Source organism: Dendropsophus ebraccatus, chromosome 15, assembly GCF_027789765.1.
Source record: "Dendropsophus ebraccatus isolate aDenEbr1 chromosome 15, aDenEbr1.pat, whole genome shotgun sequence".
NCBI classification, from domain to species: domain Eukaryota; kingdom Metazoa; phylum Chordata; class Amphibia; order Anura; family Hylidae; genus Dendropsophus; species Dendropsophus ebraccatus.
Window position 1 is genome coordinate 22,081,833 of NC_091468.1, and position 16,291 is coordinate 22,098,123.

General features: G+C 41.5%; 1 protein-coding gene across 6 annotated transcripts in view; it reads left to right on the forward strand.

Moving 5' to 3' along the window:
- ENAH (ENAH actin regulator) overlaps nt 1-13,626 on the forward strand; it is a 65,022-nt gene extending 51,396 nt beyond the window's left edge. For 2 of the 6 annotated variants that reach the window (XM_069955567.1, XM_069955568.1), the window contains exons 6-14: nt 1,040-1,822; nt 3,577-3,902; nt 4,381-4,526; nt 5,003-5,060; nt 6,613-6,661; nt 6,787-6,853; nt 7,140-7,218; nt 10,503-10,560; nt 11,735-13,626. In XM_069955567.1, the coding sequence (XP_069811668.1) occupies nt 1,040-1,822; nt 3,577-3,902; nt 4,381-4,526; nt 5,003-5,060; nt 6,613-6,661; nt 6,787-6,853; nt 7,140-7,218; nt 10,503-10,560; nt 11,735-11,772 (1,604 nt within the window). In that variant the 3' untranslated portion in view covers nt 11,773-13,626. The remainder of the gene's footprint in view (nt 1-1,039; nt 1,823-3,576; nt 3,903-4,380; nt 4,527-5,002; nt 5,061-6,612; nt 6,662-6,786; nt 6,854-7,139; nt 7,219-10,502; nt 10,561-11,734) is intronic. The other 4 variants (XM_069955569.1, XM_069955570.1, XM_069955571.1 and 1 more) reach the window with 2 other exon arrangements.
- Nucleotides 13,627-16,291: the final 2,665 nt, after the last annotated feature.

The window sequence follows — 16,291 nt, forward strand, 5'->3', positions numbered from 1 at the left end:
CAGTTTTCAGGCACTGGCTTAACAGTGCATGGCACCCTTTTGACAGTGCTTGCAAACTCTGTGAAAGTGAGCATACATGTGTATGGGAGGACAAGAGGAAGATCGGTCAGCTGAATGAGCGTCAAGTATCTAGCCCCATTTGGGAAAATCCAAGCCCCCTGATTAGTAGAGGCTTCCAGTTTTTTAGTTCCCATGTTAGATAACCCCTTTAACTTTAGCCAGACATTTATCCCCTGTCCACAGGGTAAGGGATACCCAGCTGATCAGTGGGGAGTGATCACCAGCACAGAGGTGCACGCCTGGCAACTACTCATACTCTGTTGGATTACTGAACACTGACAAGCTCTAAACTCTGTTCAGAAGTCATGTTGCAGTGGTGTCAAACCTGACACCATCCAGCTGTTGCAAAAGCTTTAGCTTTGGCTATCCAGTCATGATGGGAATTGTAGTTTTGCAACAGCTGGAGGACTGTAGGTTTGACAAGTGAGCAGTGGCCAAGCTTGCATTCTGCCAAGTCATTTGGGGGACAGCCGACCACTGTTCTTGTGACCCACCAACCAACCAGTTATTCCCTGTCCTGTATTCTTAGGTTGTGACTGTTCCCAGCAATAAATTGCCATAAACACTGGAGCTCTGTAAGGAAAGGAGTTTCCCCAGATCTGTGTTATGGGGGCTCCATGCCTGGTTGTATGGGTGGCTGGGAGTACTCATAATGGTGGAATTCCTTTACCCCAAGTGGGATATCTTTGTTTCAACCCCATCAAATTTGCATGATACCACCCAGTATATGGGGCGGATTTTCCATTGATTTAGATGTAGCTCTATCATGACATGTCCATCCATAGTGATGACATGTGGTCATGTTGGGGGTGATTTCTCTGTTACTGCAGTAACCTTTATCTAATCTTCTTATACTAACACTAGATCTCATTGATACTCTTCCTTTGAATGCTGGTTTGGTTGCTTCATTAGCTCCTTTTTTTCTCTCTTTTTTTTGTCCTGTCTGTTGCCGCTTTTTTCCTCACATTTCGCACTCCAGACTCATCTTATGACAATTCATTATATAACGCTCAGCATTTAGATTACTCGACCTGTCAGCCTCACTCATCATCCCCCATAGCCTACGCTAAAGCCATCTCCGTCCCAGCCCCCTCCATATGTACAGACTCCACCGCTGACTACGTCATTGTCACTTCCCAGGCCATCAACTCCACGCCGCCAACACCACCCCTCCGCCACTCGGCGTCCCGTTTCGCCACATCTCTGGGATCCGCCTTCCATCCTGTCCTCCCTCATTATGCAACGGTTCCTCGGCCCATAAATAAAGTCACCAGACCTCCATCTCCGGTGAACCCTGCACCACCACCACCTCCACCTCCTGTTAAGCCTATCTCCTGGTCTGCTTCTAATTTCGCTCCACTCCCTCCATCCCCTCCCGTCATGATCAGTAGTCCACCCGGCAAAGCTACCGGCCCAAGGGCTGTGCACCTAGTGTCTGCATCCCAGCTTGCACTCCTTTCCAATGCACCCAATGGTCATGCTGATACGTCTTCATATGAAATGTCATGCACCCCTGCACCACCTCCTGCTCCACCTTTACCATTGTTTCCACCTTTTTCACTGTCCTCATCTCCAGCTGCCGCTCCTTCTCCATGCACTCCTCTTGTCTCAGCACCTTCATCCCAGCCTAGTGTTCTGCCTTCTCCTGCAGCTTCCCCTGCCTCTGTTGAGAATTCTTTAATCTCTGTGCTGGGAGACGCCTGTGCTTCTCAGCCAGATTTGACCACAACCTCTCAGCCGATTGACCCTGCGACCCATCCGGGTAAGGCTTTCTGTCACTGCAAATAACTGACTAACCTTTGACATGCATTCACAAGGCTTGTGTTCTAATATAGGGTTGGCCTGAAAGTGTGCAGATCTATATTCTCCATATCATGGCATCTGCAGTGCATTGCAGAATCTACACTGTTACAGTACCTGATGCAAACACTACCTCTCCCACAGTGCAATACAGCCAAGCATGCTCATACAGATTGCTTGCTTGACATGTGACAGTACTTAGGTTCTGCAGCCTGTAAGCCACTGTTCTCTGATCTGTGGCTCTTCAACTGTTGCAGAACTACAACTCCCAGCATGCTGATGGGAAAAGTAATTTTGTATCGGCTCTTTTGGAGCCACAGGTTGTCCGACAAGACAAGAATTTTTTTCTTGCATCAGCTATAACGTCGCAGGTAGTCAGGGCATGATGGGTGATGTAGCTGTGCAGCAGCCGAAGAGCCGCAAGGTGTTAGGGAAGAGAGATAAGAGATTTACAGCTGGAGAGCCACAGGATGTCAGGGCATGATAGGAGATGTAACTTTGCATCAGCTGCTGGAGGGCCACAAGTTTTCAGACATGATGGGAGCTGTAGTTTTGCAACAGCCAGGGAGTCACAGGATGTAGGTCACTGCTTTAGACTATCTACACAACATCTGCCATAGACAGGTACTTTAAATATCACATTACTCAGAACCTAAAGTGTCCCTGTCCTTAAGGCATTCAAAATATAAATCAACAGGGGATGTGAAAGGATAACTAAAAAAAAAAATAATTAAAGGAGAGGTCTGCAGATAATAAAATCCGGCACCTGACTGGGGGGAAATTTATTACAAGTAGAAACTTGCCTCCCTCTGTGCCCGCGGTGAGCATTAGGACCGGCCTCGAGACCCCCGCCGGAAGGCATTTACCCCCTGAGTTGTGATGACGTCACAACTTGGGAGGGGGGAAAGGGCCTGTTCCGGCCGATACTGACCGCACAGCCAGCCAATCGGTGACTGGTTCCACCACACTCAGTTTATCAGCCGGGTCGTGGCAGCAGCAGAGATCCCTAAGCCAGTCCTGCCGCTCACCGCAGGCTCCGGGAAAGGTAAGTTAGTACTTGTAATTGATTTCCCCCCCTGCCGGCTGCTGGATTTTATAAATGGCTGGACTTTTCCTTTAATATAAATTGCCATCATGCTTTATATCACATCCCCTGCTGATTTAAATTTTGAATGTTATAAGGACAGGTACACTTTGTCATGATGGTAAAGAAGCTCTAGTAGGTTTTAGGCTGGAAACACCAGCAGTAGTTAATGCATAGGTGAAACCAGGAGGAGGAGATGTCCTTCCTTTTTATACTTCTCATTTGTTTCAATATTTCTATTTTGTTTTTTATGGACTTGGGCTCAAAAAAACTGCATCAAAAACTGCAACTGTGTTTCCAGCCCAAGGTTTTGACCCTGGTCCCAGTAGCGCTGTGACTGATGTATTACAGTATTGGCAGCTGCCAGTGGGTCAGGCAGATTGCAATCCCAATTTTAGCTCCTCTTATTGTGCTTAATCTGGTTGCATTTCTCTGTTGGCTATTAATTTTACTAACAGTTGTGTTATTTTTTTTCTTTTATCTATTTTTATTTTTTTTCTATTTATTTTTATATCTGACATTTCCCAATTTTTTTTAATTTTAGAGGTATCACTAGAGAGATTAGATCAGGGGTTATTTGTACTTTTGCCACTTTTATTTTTTTTGTTGATTTCTGCTCCTATTTCCCATAGGTGTTGTTCCGGGACCACCAGCACCACCTCCCCCACCCCCTCTTCCTACAGGTTCAAGTGTGTCTCAGACAGCCCCTCCACCTCCCCCTCCCCCTCCCCCTCCCCTCCCCCCATCATGTCCTGCACCACCACCTCCTCCCGGACCTCCACCCCCTCCCGGACCTCCACCGCCTGCGCCTATGATTGCACCTCCACCACCAGCTCCCCCACCGCCACCTGCACCTCCACTTCCATTCTCTGTGGCTTCTGTGAGCTCAGAAGAAAACCGTCCATTGTCAGGCCTGGCTGCTGCGCTGGCTGGTGCCAAACTAAGAAAAGTTTCCCGGGTAAGAGAATTTTATCATTTTGAATATTTTATTTTTTTTTTTTTTTTTATTGCCTCTTATTACCTCCGGCCCTGGACACACTTATGTAAGCCCCTCAGTCAGGAACGTATATATACATTCCTACTGCATGGGGTATATCTACATGTTACAGACAGGAAGGGTTTAAAAAAACAAAGTGCAGTGGCCACCACCATTTGGAGATAGTGTTCTCTTTAAGAAGCCTTAGAACAAGACACAGGATTTAATAGACCAAGTAAGGAACTCCAGACATGATCCATTTGTACATAATTTTTTTTTTTTGCTACTGCAAATGTTACAATCCATAGAAATAAAGCACAAATTATGTTGCAGAATGCAGCATGGCTTGGGGCTTCAAATAGAGGATTGAAAAAGTTAATTGGTCCTTTATGGGTTTAAGCTATGTTATATATGTTTAATTTAGGTGTATTTGTAACCTGACCTCTTCTCTGTCTTGCAGGCTGATGATGGGTCCAGTCAGGTCAGTGTAAGCCCTGCCATGGCCAGCTCGGCCCCTCCCAAGACAGAATCGAGCCGCGGGAACGGTCCTCTTCCGATGGGTGGGGGAGGTTTAATGGAAGAAATGAGCGCGTTACTAGCAAGAAGGTGAGTCGGTCAAGCAGATGTCTGGGTTTCCTACCATAGCAGTTTCCAGTGAACTCTGTAGGACGCACAGGGTAAGTAGAGGGGCAGGGAACAAAATGACTTTAGGGCCAAACATCATATACAGATGGTGAGGGCCCTCAGGAATTGTCAAACTGCAGCCAGTCACACAGAATGGTGGATATCTAGGGTTCTCACCAGTTGTATTCATGAACTGTTGCTATATAATGGCCATGGCAAACTTTGGTTAAAAAAAACAAAACATAGAAGCTGCACTTGCTTTAGATGATGTCGTCTCTGATAGGACTTTACAGGAAATTCATGCCACATAGCAGTACAACATAGAGGGAATCTGGTGGAGAAATTGTTCCCAAAGATTAAAATTTGGTATTCCTTTCTTTCTCTCACTTTATGTCAGTGCTGTAAAGCCTATATAGATGTACATTTGCACTAACTCTAGTTTTCTGTTGAACATTTAGAAGACGAATTGCGGAAAAAGGGCCAACAATAGAACCTGACGCAAAAGAAGAGAAGACGGTAAGTGAAAATGTGTAGTGTGTGTGTGTGAAGATAGATAAAGATTATAAAAAAATGTATTACTATATTACTATTAGGGCTGTGTGATTAATTATGAAAAAAATGAAACTGAATATGGCCTCGGTTAACCAACCTGGTCACCTGCAGTTTGGTTTCATGTTGCCCACCCAGCACCCAGCATCCCTACCTCTCTTCCTGTTGCGGCATACACCTCAAAAAGTCGCCACTTCCCTGCTTCAGCGGACGCTGCCGGAAGCCTGCTTAGGCTCTGGGACACCCCTCCTGGCATGCCTGGACATACCCCACCTGGCTGGCGCAAAGTTTAAACTCACCAGCTGCTCTTGCTGCTTTCTCCGCAAGAGGGGGACACCTGTACAACACTGCAGGGCTGGGCAGCTGCAGCGTCCTGTGGGCAGAAGAGAGGAAGGGCAGACAGGCTTACCCCTTTGCTCTGGGCATCGGGCATGAGAATGAGCTGAGCCCTGGCGTGTGTGTGCGCCCAGTGAGTGAGGGCTGGGTAGTGTGTGGAACAAGAGTGGAGCAGATTTATACACAGCGCTAGGGCCAGCACAGTATATATGGAAGAGATTGACACATTATGTACAGACAGTGCAGTCACAGTATATACAGAGTCTATATATACTGTGTCAGTCTCCTCCTCTTGAATCAAAAAATTCAGCAGTTTTGCCACATGGTTGTGGCTTAAAAAGAGAGCATGGCATAATAACAGAGGTTACTGTAACCTGTAGTGTGTGTATGTGTGTGTGTGTGTGTGTGTATATATATATATATATATATATATATATATATATATATATATATATATATATATATATATATATATATATATATATATATATATATATATATTAGAAGATAGTCCACTGCACACCAAGTAACGGTGAAGAAGGTTCAGGGTTTATTCACAGCAAATTCATGTTTACAGCACTCTAGTGACGCGACGTTTCAGCAGCCTAGCGCTTGAAAAAGGCAGCGCGAGGTTGCTGAAACGTCGCGTCACTGGAGTGCTGTAACATGAATTTGCTGTGAATAAACACTGAACCTTCACCGTTACTTGGTGTGCCGTGGACTATCTTCTACTATTTATATCGGTCCCCATCAGGACTTGGACCGCTGGCACTCACCTTATCCTGTCTTATATATATAATATATAATCTCCAACAATCAACTGAAGTCTGCCCCCAGTTCCTAACACCCAGGATAGTTAGTACTGAGATAATCTCAAGTGTCTGATGGTCTCTCTATATTTTTTCTCTACATGAAGTACAGAAACAGCCCAGTACAGTGTTCAGCTGTTTCCGTTGAGTCCCCTTGTGAGCAGATGGAGCAGGAGCAGCAGCACAGATGACCTGCCACTCCATATTAACAAGAGACTGTGGTCTCTATTAAGTTTGCAAGGGGCCCCAGTGGTTGGACTCTGACATAACTTTCTTTTTATATATACAATAAATTCATGTCAAACATGGTCATTGAATGACGTATTTTTACAGTTCTGACTGTTTCCTTTTTTTATTCTCTATTTGCAAACCAGGAGGAGCCAGAGCCTGTGCCGACAAAAGCAACCTCTGCAGGCACACCGGGTGAGAAGCACACACATAATAACTTTACATCATATTTTTAACTTCTATGGAAATCATGCATTCATGCAAAAAACAAATCATCTGCTGTTAGTTTTTATTTATGTTCCTTATTTTGTATTCCTTAGAACCTACACGAAAGCCTTGGGAAAGAACAAACACAATAAATGGTAGCAAATCCCCCGTTATCTCCAGGTACGGTCAAGAGTGGATTATGTTGTCATTTATGTCCAAAAATGCACAGTGACTTTCTCTAGTATGTGGGTGATTGTTTGAATCCCATGTGAAAGGTTGCCTATAAGCCCTTTGTAAGGTCCACCCCACCCCCGCCACTAGAGGTCAGTAAGCTTTCAGTGAGTTTCATTGAATCAGGATACTTTTGTAAGCCCTAACACATGATGTCATTGTGCATTGTCAGCAGGGTTTGTGTCTGTGCCCTGCATGGAGTGAGTCTATTATCAGATTTTATTTGTTTGTACAGACCAAAGTCTACACCATCGGGGCAGCCAAGTGCCAACGGAGTGCAGTCAGAAGCCTTGGACTACGACAGACTGAAACAGGTATAAGGAAGTGACGCTACAAGCCTCAACTGGTGATACCAGCACGCTACACCATTGTGGTTTATTAATTAAAAATAAAAGTATATTGGTTATATTTGTGAATAAGAATGTGTTGAAGTTGAGGAGTATTTTTTTTTAATATTACAAAATAAGTAAAAATAATAAGTAATGCACAGCTTGGGGTACTTGCGGATGAGGGAGGTAGTTTTTCTGAGCTTTTCGTTGTGTGTATCTCTCTTTCTGTGTGTGTGTATATTTATATATATATATAATCTTATGTAGGCTCTCTAGGAGTAAATCCTAAAAAACAAATCATGTGAGGCAAATAAATGTATAGAGGGATGCTGAATTTATATTCTATCTCAGTTTATGTAGTTAAAATACATGAATTTATAAAAAATAGCTATGGTCTTGTAAATAGATCAGTACATTTAACATAAAATACAGTAAATGACAGTTTACTCAGAATAAAATTTACTGAAAATAAAAATAAAAAGCGTCAACACAGGGCCCTTGCGCTGACTGCTTTAATAGAGATCACAGTTCATTTGCAGATGTAATATCTTTTGCCTATTGTCCCCTGCTGGTAGATAATCAGTAACTCAGTTTCAAAGGATTCACTTTGCGTGCTTAAAGTACGGTACATGCGATACAGTAAGTGTTCGTTTTTATCTTAGTTATTGCTGTATATAACTGTATAAAACTTTATCGGTGGATGAACCACCTCTCACCCGATGTCCAATGTTCTGAACTTTATCGGTGGATGAACCACCTCTCACCCGTTATCCAATGATCAGATGTCGTATGGATGATGAGTCTGTCGGGCTTTGTAGTGTGTCTCTCATCGGTCTCTGCCGTTTCACCTTATCGGCGTCCGATGTCCAGTGTTCAGTAACCGTATGGAGAGTGGATCTAGCGGACTCCAGAGCGTGTCTCTCGTCAATCTCCGCCGTTCTACCTTGTCGGCGTCTGTAGAGTACACCAGGAGCCTGTCACTGAATCCACATGGTCTCGAGCGCGCGCTCGTTTGAATCTCCGGTAACGGCTCCAGCAGTTGCGGTTGCGGGGCAAAGGCTGAATGCAAACAGTAAGTGAGTACTAAAGTCTATAATAAATCAGTTCTCTTCAGACGCGTTTCAGGAGTATGCTCACTCCTTTCCTCAGTGAAGAATAGATATCTATTCTTCACTGAGGAAAGGAGTGAGCATACTCCTGAAACGCGTCTGAAAGATAACTGATTTATTATAGACTTTAGTACTCACTTACTGTTTGCATTCAGCCTTTGCCCCGCAACCGCAACTGCTGGAGCCGTTACCGGAGATTCAAACGAGCGCGCGCTCGAGACCATGTGGATTCAGTGACAGGCTCCTGGTGTACTCTACAGACGCCGACAAGGTAGAACGGCGGAGATTGACGAGAGACACGCTCTGGAGTCCGCTAGATCCACTCTCCATACGGTTACTGAACACTGGACATCGGACGCCGATAAGGTGAAACGGCAGAGACCGATGAGAGACACACTACAAAGCCCGACACTCATCATCCATACGACATCTGATCATTGGATAACGGGTGAGAGGTGGTTCATCCACCGATAAAGTTCCGAACATTGGACATCGGGTGAGAGGTGGTTCATCCACCAATAAAGTTTTATACAGTTATATATAGCAATAACTAAGATAAAAACGAACACTTACTGTATCGCATGTACCGTACTTTAAGCACGCAAAGTGAATCCTTTGAAACTGAGTTACTGATTATCTACCAGCAGGGGACAATAGGCAAAAGATATTACATCTGCAAATGAACTGTGATCTCTATTAAAGCAGTCAGCGCAAGGGCCCTGTGTTGACGCTTTTTATTTTTATTTTCAGTAAATTTTATTCTGAGTAAACTGTCATTTACTGTATTTTATGTTAAATGTACTGATCTATTTACAAGACCATAGCTATTTTTTATAAATTCATTTATTTTAACTACATAAACTGTGATAGAATATAAATTCAGCATCCCTCTATACATTTATTTGCCTCACATGATTTGTTTTTTAGGATTTACTCCTAGAGAGCCTACATAAGATTATATTTCATTGTTTAGTATTCTTTGGCGTCAGATTAGTAGTGCACTCGGAGTATATATCCTCTAATATCTTCCATATCGTTAGTGGGGTGTAGCAAACATATACTATATTTCCTTCCATATATATATATATATATATATATATATATATATATATATATATATATATATATATATATATATATATTATATTATTATTTTTTTTATTTTAATAAATGTGTAAATTGTTTACATGTTTACATGCAGGTTAAAAATAGGACAAAGAAAATTACATGTATAAGTTAGTGACCCCCTATTTGCATTTTGACTGCTCTTCACAGGTGTAAAGGGAAAATGTTACAGCTTTCATTACTTATTTTATATCACACCTCATGGTGCTTGTTCTGGTAAAAACTCGTTTTTATCACTTGTGGATTGGTATATGTGGGCGGGGCCTCACGGCCTTTGTGCCACCGCCCCTCAGCGGCCATTGGTGTGGGACAAACTAGGGGGGTGGGGCCTAGAGCTTTAGGCTGGCCTTTCCAATTGCTGCTAAAGGGGGCGAGGCCTATGCGGAGATGACGTCATGGATGGGGGCGAGGCTAAGTGGCGATAGGGGCGGAGCGATGTGACACAAAGGTCGCGACGCCCCGCCCACATATACCAATCCACAGGTGATAAAAACGACTTTTTACCAGAACAAGCACCATGAGGTATAATATAAAATAAGTAATGAAAGCTGTAACATTTACCCTTTACACCTGTGGAGAGCAGTCAAAATGCAAATAGGGGGTGACAGTGTCACTAAGTACTGGACAATTCTAGTTAGCGAAAGGGTCAAATTTTCTGCAGTGTGCAGCATTAGGGTATCTTCACACTGAGTAAAATAAGTGTAATTCCGTGGCGGAACTCTCTACCACGGAATTACGCCTGCCTCAGTGTGTCATATCACCTCAGTGGGAGAGTGCACGCTCCTTCACAGCCGCTGCTTTCTGCTCAAAGAAGTGACATGTCACTTCTTTGAGCGGTGGCAGCCGGGAGCACGTGCCCTCTCATTCACTCACAGCGGAACACTGAGCACGGCGGAATTTTGCCATATTTGCTCAGTGTGAACATATACCCTAAGAAAAGGTGGGTCTTACAAGGCTACACCTTGAAAGTTTGGCCAGGCGATGCTGTGATTGGTTAGTATTTGATCAGTTATTTTTTTTATCATCTTTTAACAGGACATTTTAGAAGAGATGAGAAAAGAACTAGCAAAACTGAAAGAAGAGCTCATTGATGGTAAGTGTAGTATGGAATGCAGTAATCTTATGCCATGTTACAGATACATATGTAAATACAGTGATTGACAAAATCTGGCACTTGCTTCTGGTAATGAATTTTGGTATAGTGAGGAATTTTACAGCGCTAGAAGCAACTTGTAAAGATGTTGTCCAGGATAGAATGATTGGCCTATCAGTGGGCAGAGGGAGCTGGTTCTCATGAATATCGAGGCTTACTGAGCACAGGCACATAATGGAGAGAAGTAGTGTGTGGTGCTCAAAGTCATCGCTATTCAGGAGGATATCTTTGAATCAGCTGCACAGAACAATGTAATACATCATTCTGTTCAACTTCTGTCACTAGTTTAGCATGAACCTCTTGTTAACTAGTTTTTAACCTTTGAATGCTTTAAAGTGTCACTGTCCTTATAACTTTGAAAATCTAAATCAACAGTATATGTGATATAAGGCAAGTTTGCAATATACATTCATTATTTTTGTTATCATGCTGTAAAACAAAGCTGAACTTACCAGAAATCCAGGTCCAGTCTCCTGAAGGCAGATTTTCTGAGTTTTGCTGGTTAAAAAAAAAAACAGACTAAACCCCGGAATTCCGGCCTGTACAGAGAGTCACGGCTCAAGGTGTCCATCAATCACATGACTGCCTTCTCTCTGTGAGCGCTCAGATTGCCTGGAATACACAGGACTTCTTGCTTTTTTGACTGTTTCCTGTTTCTTGAGGGAAAAGAGTCAGAAAACAGGAAGTGCTATGTTTCCACGATAATTAAAAAATAAATAATGAATGTAAATTGCAAATTTGCTTTATATCACATCTACTGTTGGTTTAGATTTTGAAAGTTATAACAACTGTGACACTTTAAGAGAATATTGAGGAATTCCTTTTCCTAAAAAAAATCTCCCCTTTGGAATATAATATAGTTTTTGCATTCTGATAACTTTTTGTACCTCTTCTCTTATAGTGTGCTGCAAAATCCCTAAAGAATAGAACTTCCACTTCTAAGGGTAGCTTAATGCATACAGATTTATTATAGCGTCCAGTTTAAAATCTGTATTCCGTGAACTCCCCCTAGTGGTGACCACAGGCAGCCAGAATTTAAATACAGAATTTTATCATGTCATGACAATAGACTTTTCATAGACTGTCTTATTTTATTTTATTTTTTCTTTTCTAGCCATCCGGCAAGAGCTGGGGAAATCAAACAGTACATAAGAGACCGACAGGAGGCGGCTCAGTGCCCTGATCAGAAAGGACTTCTCCTTTTTTCTAAGATGTTTTAAAGGAAGTCTAAGAAACCTGCAACCTGGAAACCGCAAATAAAGACCTTTCAAAAACTTCACTTTGGATGTATACCCAATCTCTCCTGGTTTTCTGCCTTTTTTTTTTTCTCCTTCCTTGCACCTCAAGAGCAATGGTCTTAAGTAAAAAAAAAAAAAAGAAAACACTGAACTATTAATATGCAGAAGATCCTGTTTATTTTTAATATATTTTTTTTCCTGTCCAATGAGCTTGCAGCCGCCTATACGAGAATCCAACCATGTCTACAATCATCGCCTACGCCTAAGAGGAGAGAAGTGTCGGATCAAGCAAGTTATCCAATCGTACTGCAAGTGCAACTCAGGTTCGTCTTCCTATGGATACTTCATCATTTTTGGTTTTCCGAGACACAACACACGCGTCGTAGAATGTCACTGTATTCTGGATACCACAACCATATATTTTTTAATTTTTTTTTCTCGGAGAAGCCCGGTCGCCTGTCCACTATTGCGGAGAAGCTAGGGTTAAGGGGCGGAGTGTTGCACATCGAGAGCATTATAATTTTCTACATCTTTTTTGATGGGAGTTTCGTTGAAGACGAAGCAAATACCTGTTACGAGAATAAAGAATAGAAAAATAGCCTTCTTAAATTAACGCTTCTACCAAATCAGAAAAACAGATTAGAAATTTACTTTTCTTGCATGGGGGAGAAAAGCATTTTAGAGTCTCAAAAAAAGAAACCAGTGCATGTCACATTAGCGAGCTCCAGCTAAGACGCCACATTCTCCATTATCCAAGAACAGCTGCTCTCGTTGGGTTGTATTAGCCTACCGTAGCCGTCCTCTTGTTACCCTCTTCTCCTGGCTTTACTTTTTGCTCTTCCCATCATGACATTGATGACTGAGTGGGATTATGCTACGGTTTCTCCATGTTGGGAAAATAGAAGGTTGAATGTTTATGAAGGAAAAGTTTGGCCGTCAAGTGACTATGGTGGGATGTAAAATTCAAGAAGGTTGTTGGATAGGTTGAGACTTTTGGATGGAATTGTGCCATATTGACATGGAACCTTGGGATATTACTGCAGCTTATAAGAAAGGAAACCTACCCATGTAAGTGCTGGACGCCAAAGCAAGACGCCTCGTTGAACATATGGACCTCATAACACTTTCTGATACACTCTGAAGACCGTGGACTTTCCAAACCCATAAATATAAAAAAAAAAATTCAATCAGTTTCTCAATGTGCAAGCAGCCACTTTTATCCCCCCAATCCCCTTCAGAATATAAACTATTCTGCATGGTACGAAGTAATGGAATTGTGGACTCTTTGGGACAGGCTTGTCCAGGACCGGCTCACGTGAGGATTTGTCATCTGTCTTATTTCTGTTAATACTGCAGACATTTCAGCTGTAAGAGAGTTCAGCCAATGTATGTGATCCCGCGCGTCACTTCTGTTACCGCTCCAGATTAAGCCAATGTTTTACTATTATGACTACGAGCAGTCCAAAGTATATGACAACCCATGAAGGGGAGGCAAGGTCCTCCCATGTTTTCTTTGAATGAAACCGGTTTTATGCACTATGCGTTTTTGTGCCTTGGTCTAAAATGAAATCTGATTTTTCAGTTCTAGAGTAACCAATTGTTTCCATCTTGCATTCATATCAGTTATTACTTTTTGTTTCTCTCTGTTACCCTCCCTACCCCCCGACACACCTACCCCACTCCCTTTTGTTCTCATGTAAGCAAACACTAATAAATACCCACCCGTTATTGGATCATTAGAGATTTCAGTGATTCAACTTGTAAACTACTTCTTTGTTTTTGTTTTCTTGAATTTTTTTCCCCCCAATTTTTTTTTTCAATATGAAAAAATCACCCCTCAGTATAGCTTTTTATTCTAATATTTTTTATTTAGTGAGAATAAATATTTGGTAATAAGGTTTTTTTTAACTTTCGGTAAGGTAAATAAAAAAAAAAATGGGAATAAAAAATATAAACAGTTTTATGCATGAAAATTATTCAAATTACAGTTTTATACTTTTTTTTTTTTTTGTTAACAAAAAAAGAAAGAAATATGAGATTTCAACAATAAGAAATTAGTTTTTTTTTTTTTAATTCAGTAAAGGGAGGTTGTAAATAGAGAGAAAAATTTGTTCACTCCCACGCCCTTATCACAAAGCTCCATTCCTTTCTGTGAGGTGCTTCCACATTCAAGAAGGTGATGTCATAGGCTTGTCCAGCCAATCAGGGGCTGAGGCAGGACACTGCTGCAGCTGCTGGTTGGCCAAACGGATCTGTTCTGTCATGTCTATGAACCTGGAAACGCTGCACAGCAGAGATTGGTGTTTTGTAATATCAACAGCAGCAGGGGAAGTAAGTATTTTTTTTTTTTTAACAACCTTCCTAAACTTAATAAAAAAAAAGAAAGAAAATTGTCTGGGTAACCTATTTAAAATTATACCGAGGAGGTGTTTTTAGTCCACTGAAACTGAAAAAAATGTGTGGTTAAAAAAAATAGAATTTTTTTTTGAGGGGTGGAATTTTAATATTTTTGGAAATAAAAATAATGTATGCTGGATAAAGATAATCATTTCAAGGGGGTTATGTCTTGTTTGTATTGGGTATCTTCAAGTTTGAGATATCCCGCCTGCTCCAAGTGAGCATTCTTTAAGCAACACTGTGACCTAAGCTGTGATTATGATACCTATGGGGGGTAAAAGTGATCCCTATGGGGGGTAAAAGTGATCAATTGCAATGAAACTGAATGTATAAAATCTGTGTGCTGGTGCTGAAATCTCTACTTACAATCATCCCGGTCATGTTACATGTGTCTCATCTGAAGCAGGAGTCGGAATCCTACTACGAATGTCACCTGCCCGTGCTTCTTGTTTTTACCACATTTAGATTTTTTTTTTTCCTTTCATGTCATCTCTATTTTTTTACTTTTTTTTTTTTTCGTTTTAAATTTACTACATGCTAACTTTTTTTGTTTGAGCAAATTAAATAAAATTGCAATATTAAGTGTTGCTACCAATGGTCTGATGAAGGCTTCTCATCTTTGGACTGCTGGAAAAGTTTTCTGACAGGTTATCTTGAATGTGACTTAAAGAAAAAAAAAAAAAGAACAAAAAAAATACTGAATGCCCTATAAATAACTTTATGGTATTTCTTCTTGGAGGTTTACATACGCTATCATTATTTTTCTAATTTTGAAGATACATTTTACCAGTATTGAATACGCTCCAATAATGTAAGACTATGTAATATGTATAAATGAAGACTGTATATAATCACAGTTGTACGTGTTTATCTTAAAACAGTAGATTTTACAGCGTTTAATGGTAGCGGTATACAGTTGTAGATGATGAGCTCCCCCTAGTGGTAATATCAGGCAGCTATCTTTTAATCTATATCTCTTAATTTTGTGGGTACATAAATGGGAAAAACTGATTACAGTGAGGGTTGGGCTTATTTAGGTAGAAGTGTGTTTGGGTGTCAGTCCCACTCTTTTTGTTATAGTAATAAGGTATCTCAGAGGAGGCCTTAGAATGTTTTTGCCTGAATTATCTTGGACAGGAAGTTGTGTAGTCCTTTAGTTTTCAGTGTAGGGTTTCAGCAGTTCCCTGGCTCTTCCTTTTATTGTTGAAATAAATCATCCTCTGCTGTCTCAGGAGCCGTAGCTGCCTTGTGGTAAACAATGCCACAGAAAGAGGGACCGTCAGAATGAATACAGCAGGTGCAATGTTGTGCAGGAGGGCTGTGAAAATGAGCTGAGGGGCAAGCAATGCATAAGAGGAATGGTAGTAATTAACTACAGGGAAGCAGTGATTTGTAATATTTTTTTTATTTTATCTGATGTTTGAGAGTACCCCGTCAACCCATGATGGAGCTGAATGCATCTCAAATGAATGTGATCAAGCAGGGTCAATTTATTGTATTCTGGTTGGGCAAATCTTGCTGAGATATACTTAACTCTACCTAATACCTAAAGGGCTTTCCTGGCCAAAATGTATTGATGATCTATCCTTAAGTTGCCATTAATATTCGATCACCCAGCACCCCGCAATTCATCTGTAGCCAAAGCTGGCAGGTGCTGGCATACACATTGAAACTAAGCAGGAATCAGACACCGCCATATAGCCTTTAGTGGCCAAACTAGGTTACTGCAGCTCAGCTCCCAGTGAAGTGGATTAAAACACAGCTGCAATAACCCAAAATTTCCAAAAGGGAATGTGTCACCTAAATTTTCTTTTAGTGATTATAGTCAGATACTAAAACTTCTTTTTTTTATTCTAACCTGTTTCTATTTTCTGACTTGAATTTTTTAATTTCACTTTTTGTACTTTATGAGGGCTGTCAAATTGCCTGGGCTGTTCTTAACAGTATTAAGTGAAACATCACTGAGCATGCTCTGTGACCTGTGAAGAAGTCATTCCACAGGGAGCTGCTATGGTCTCCTCTTATCTACTGGTGCC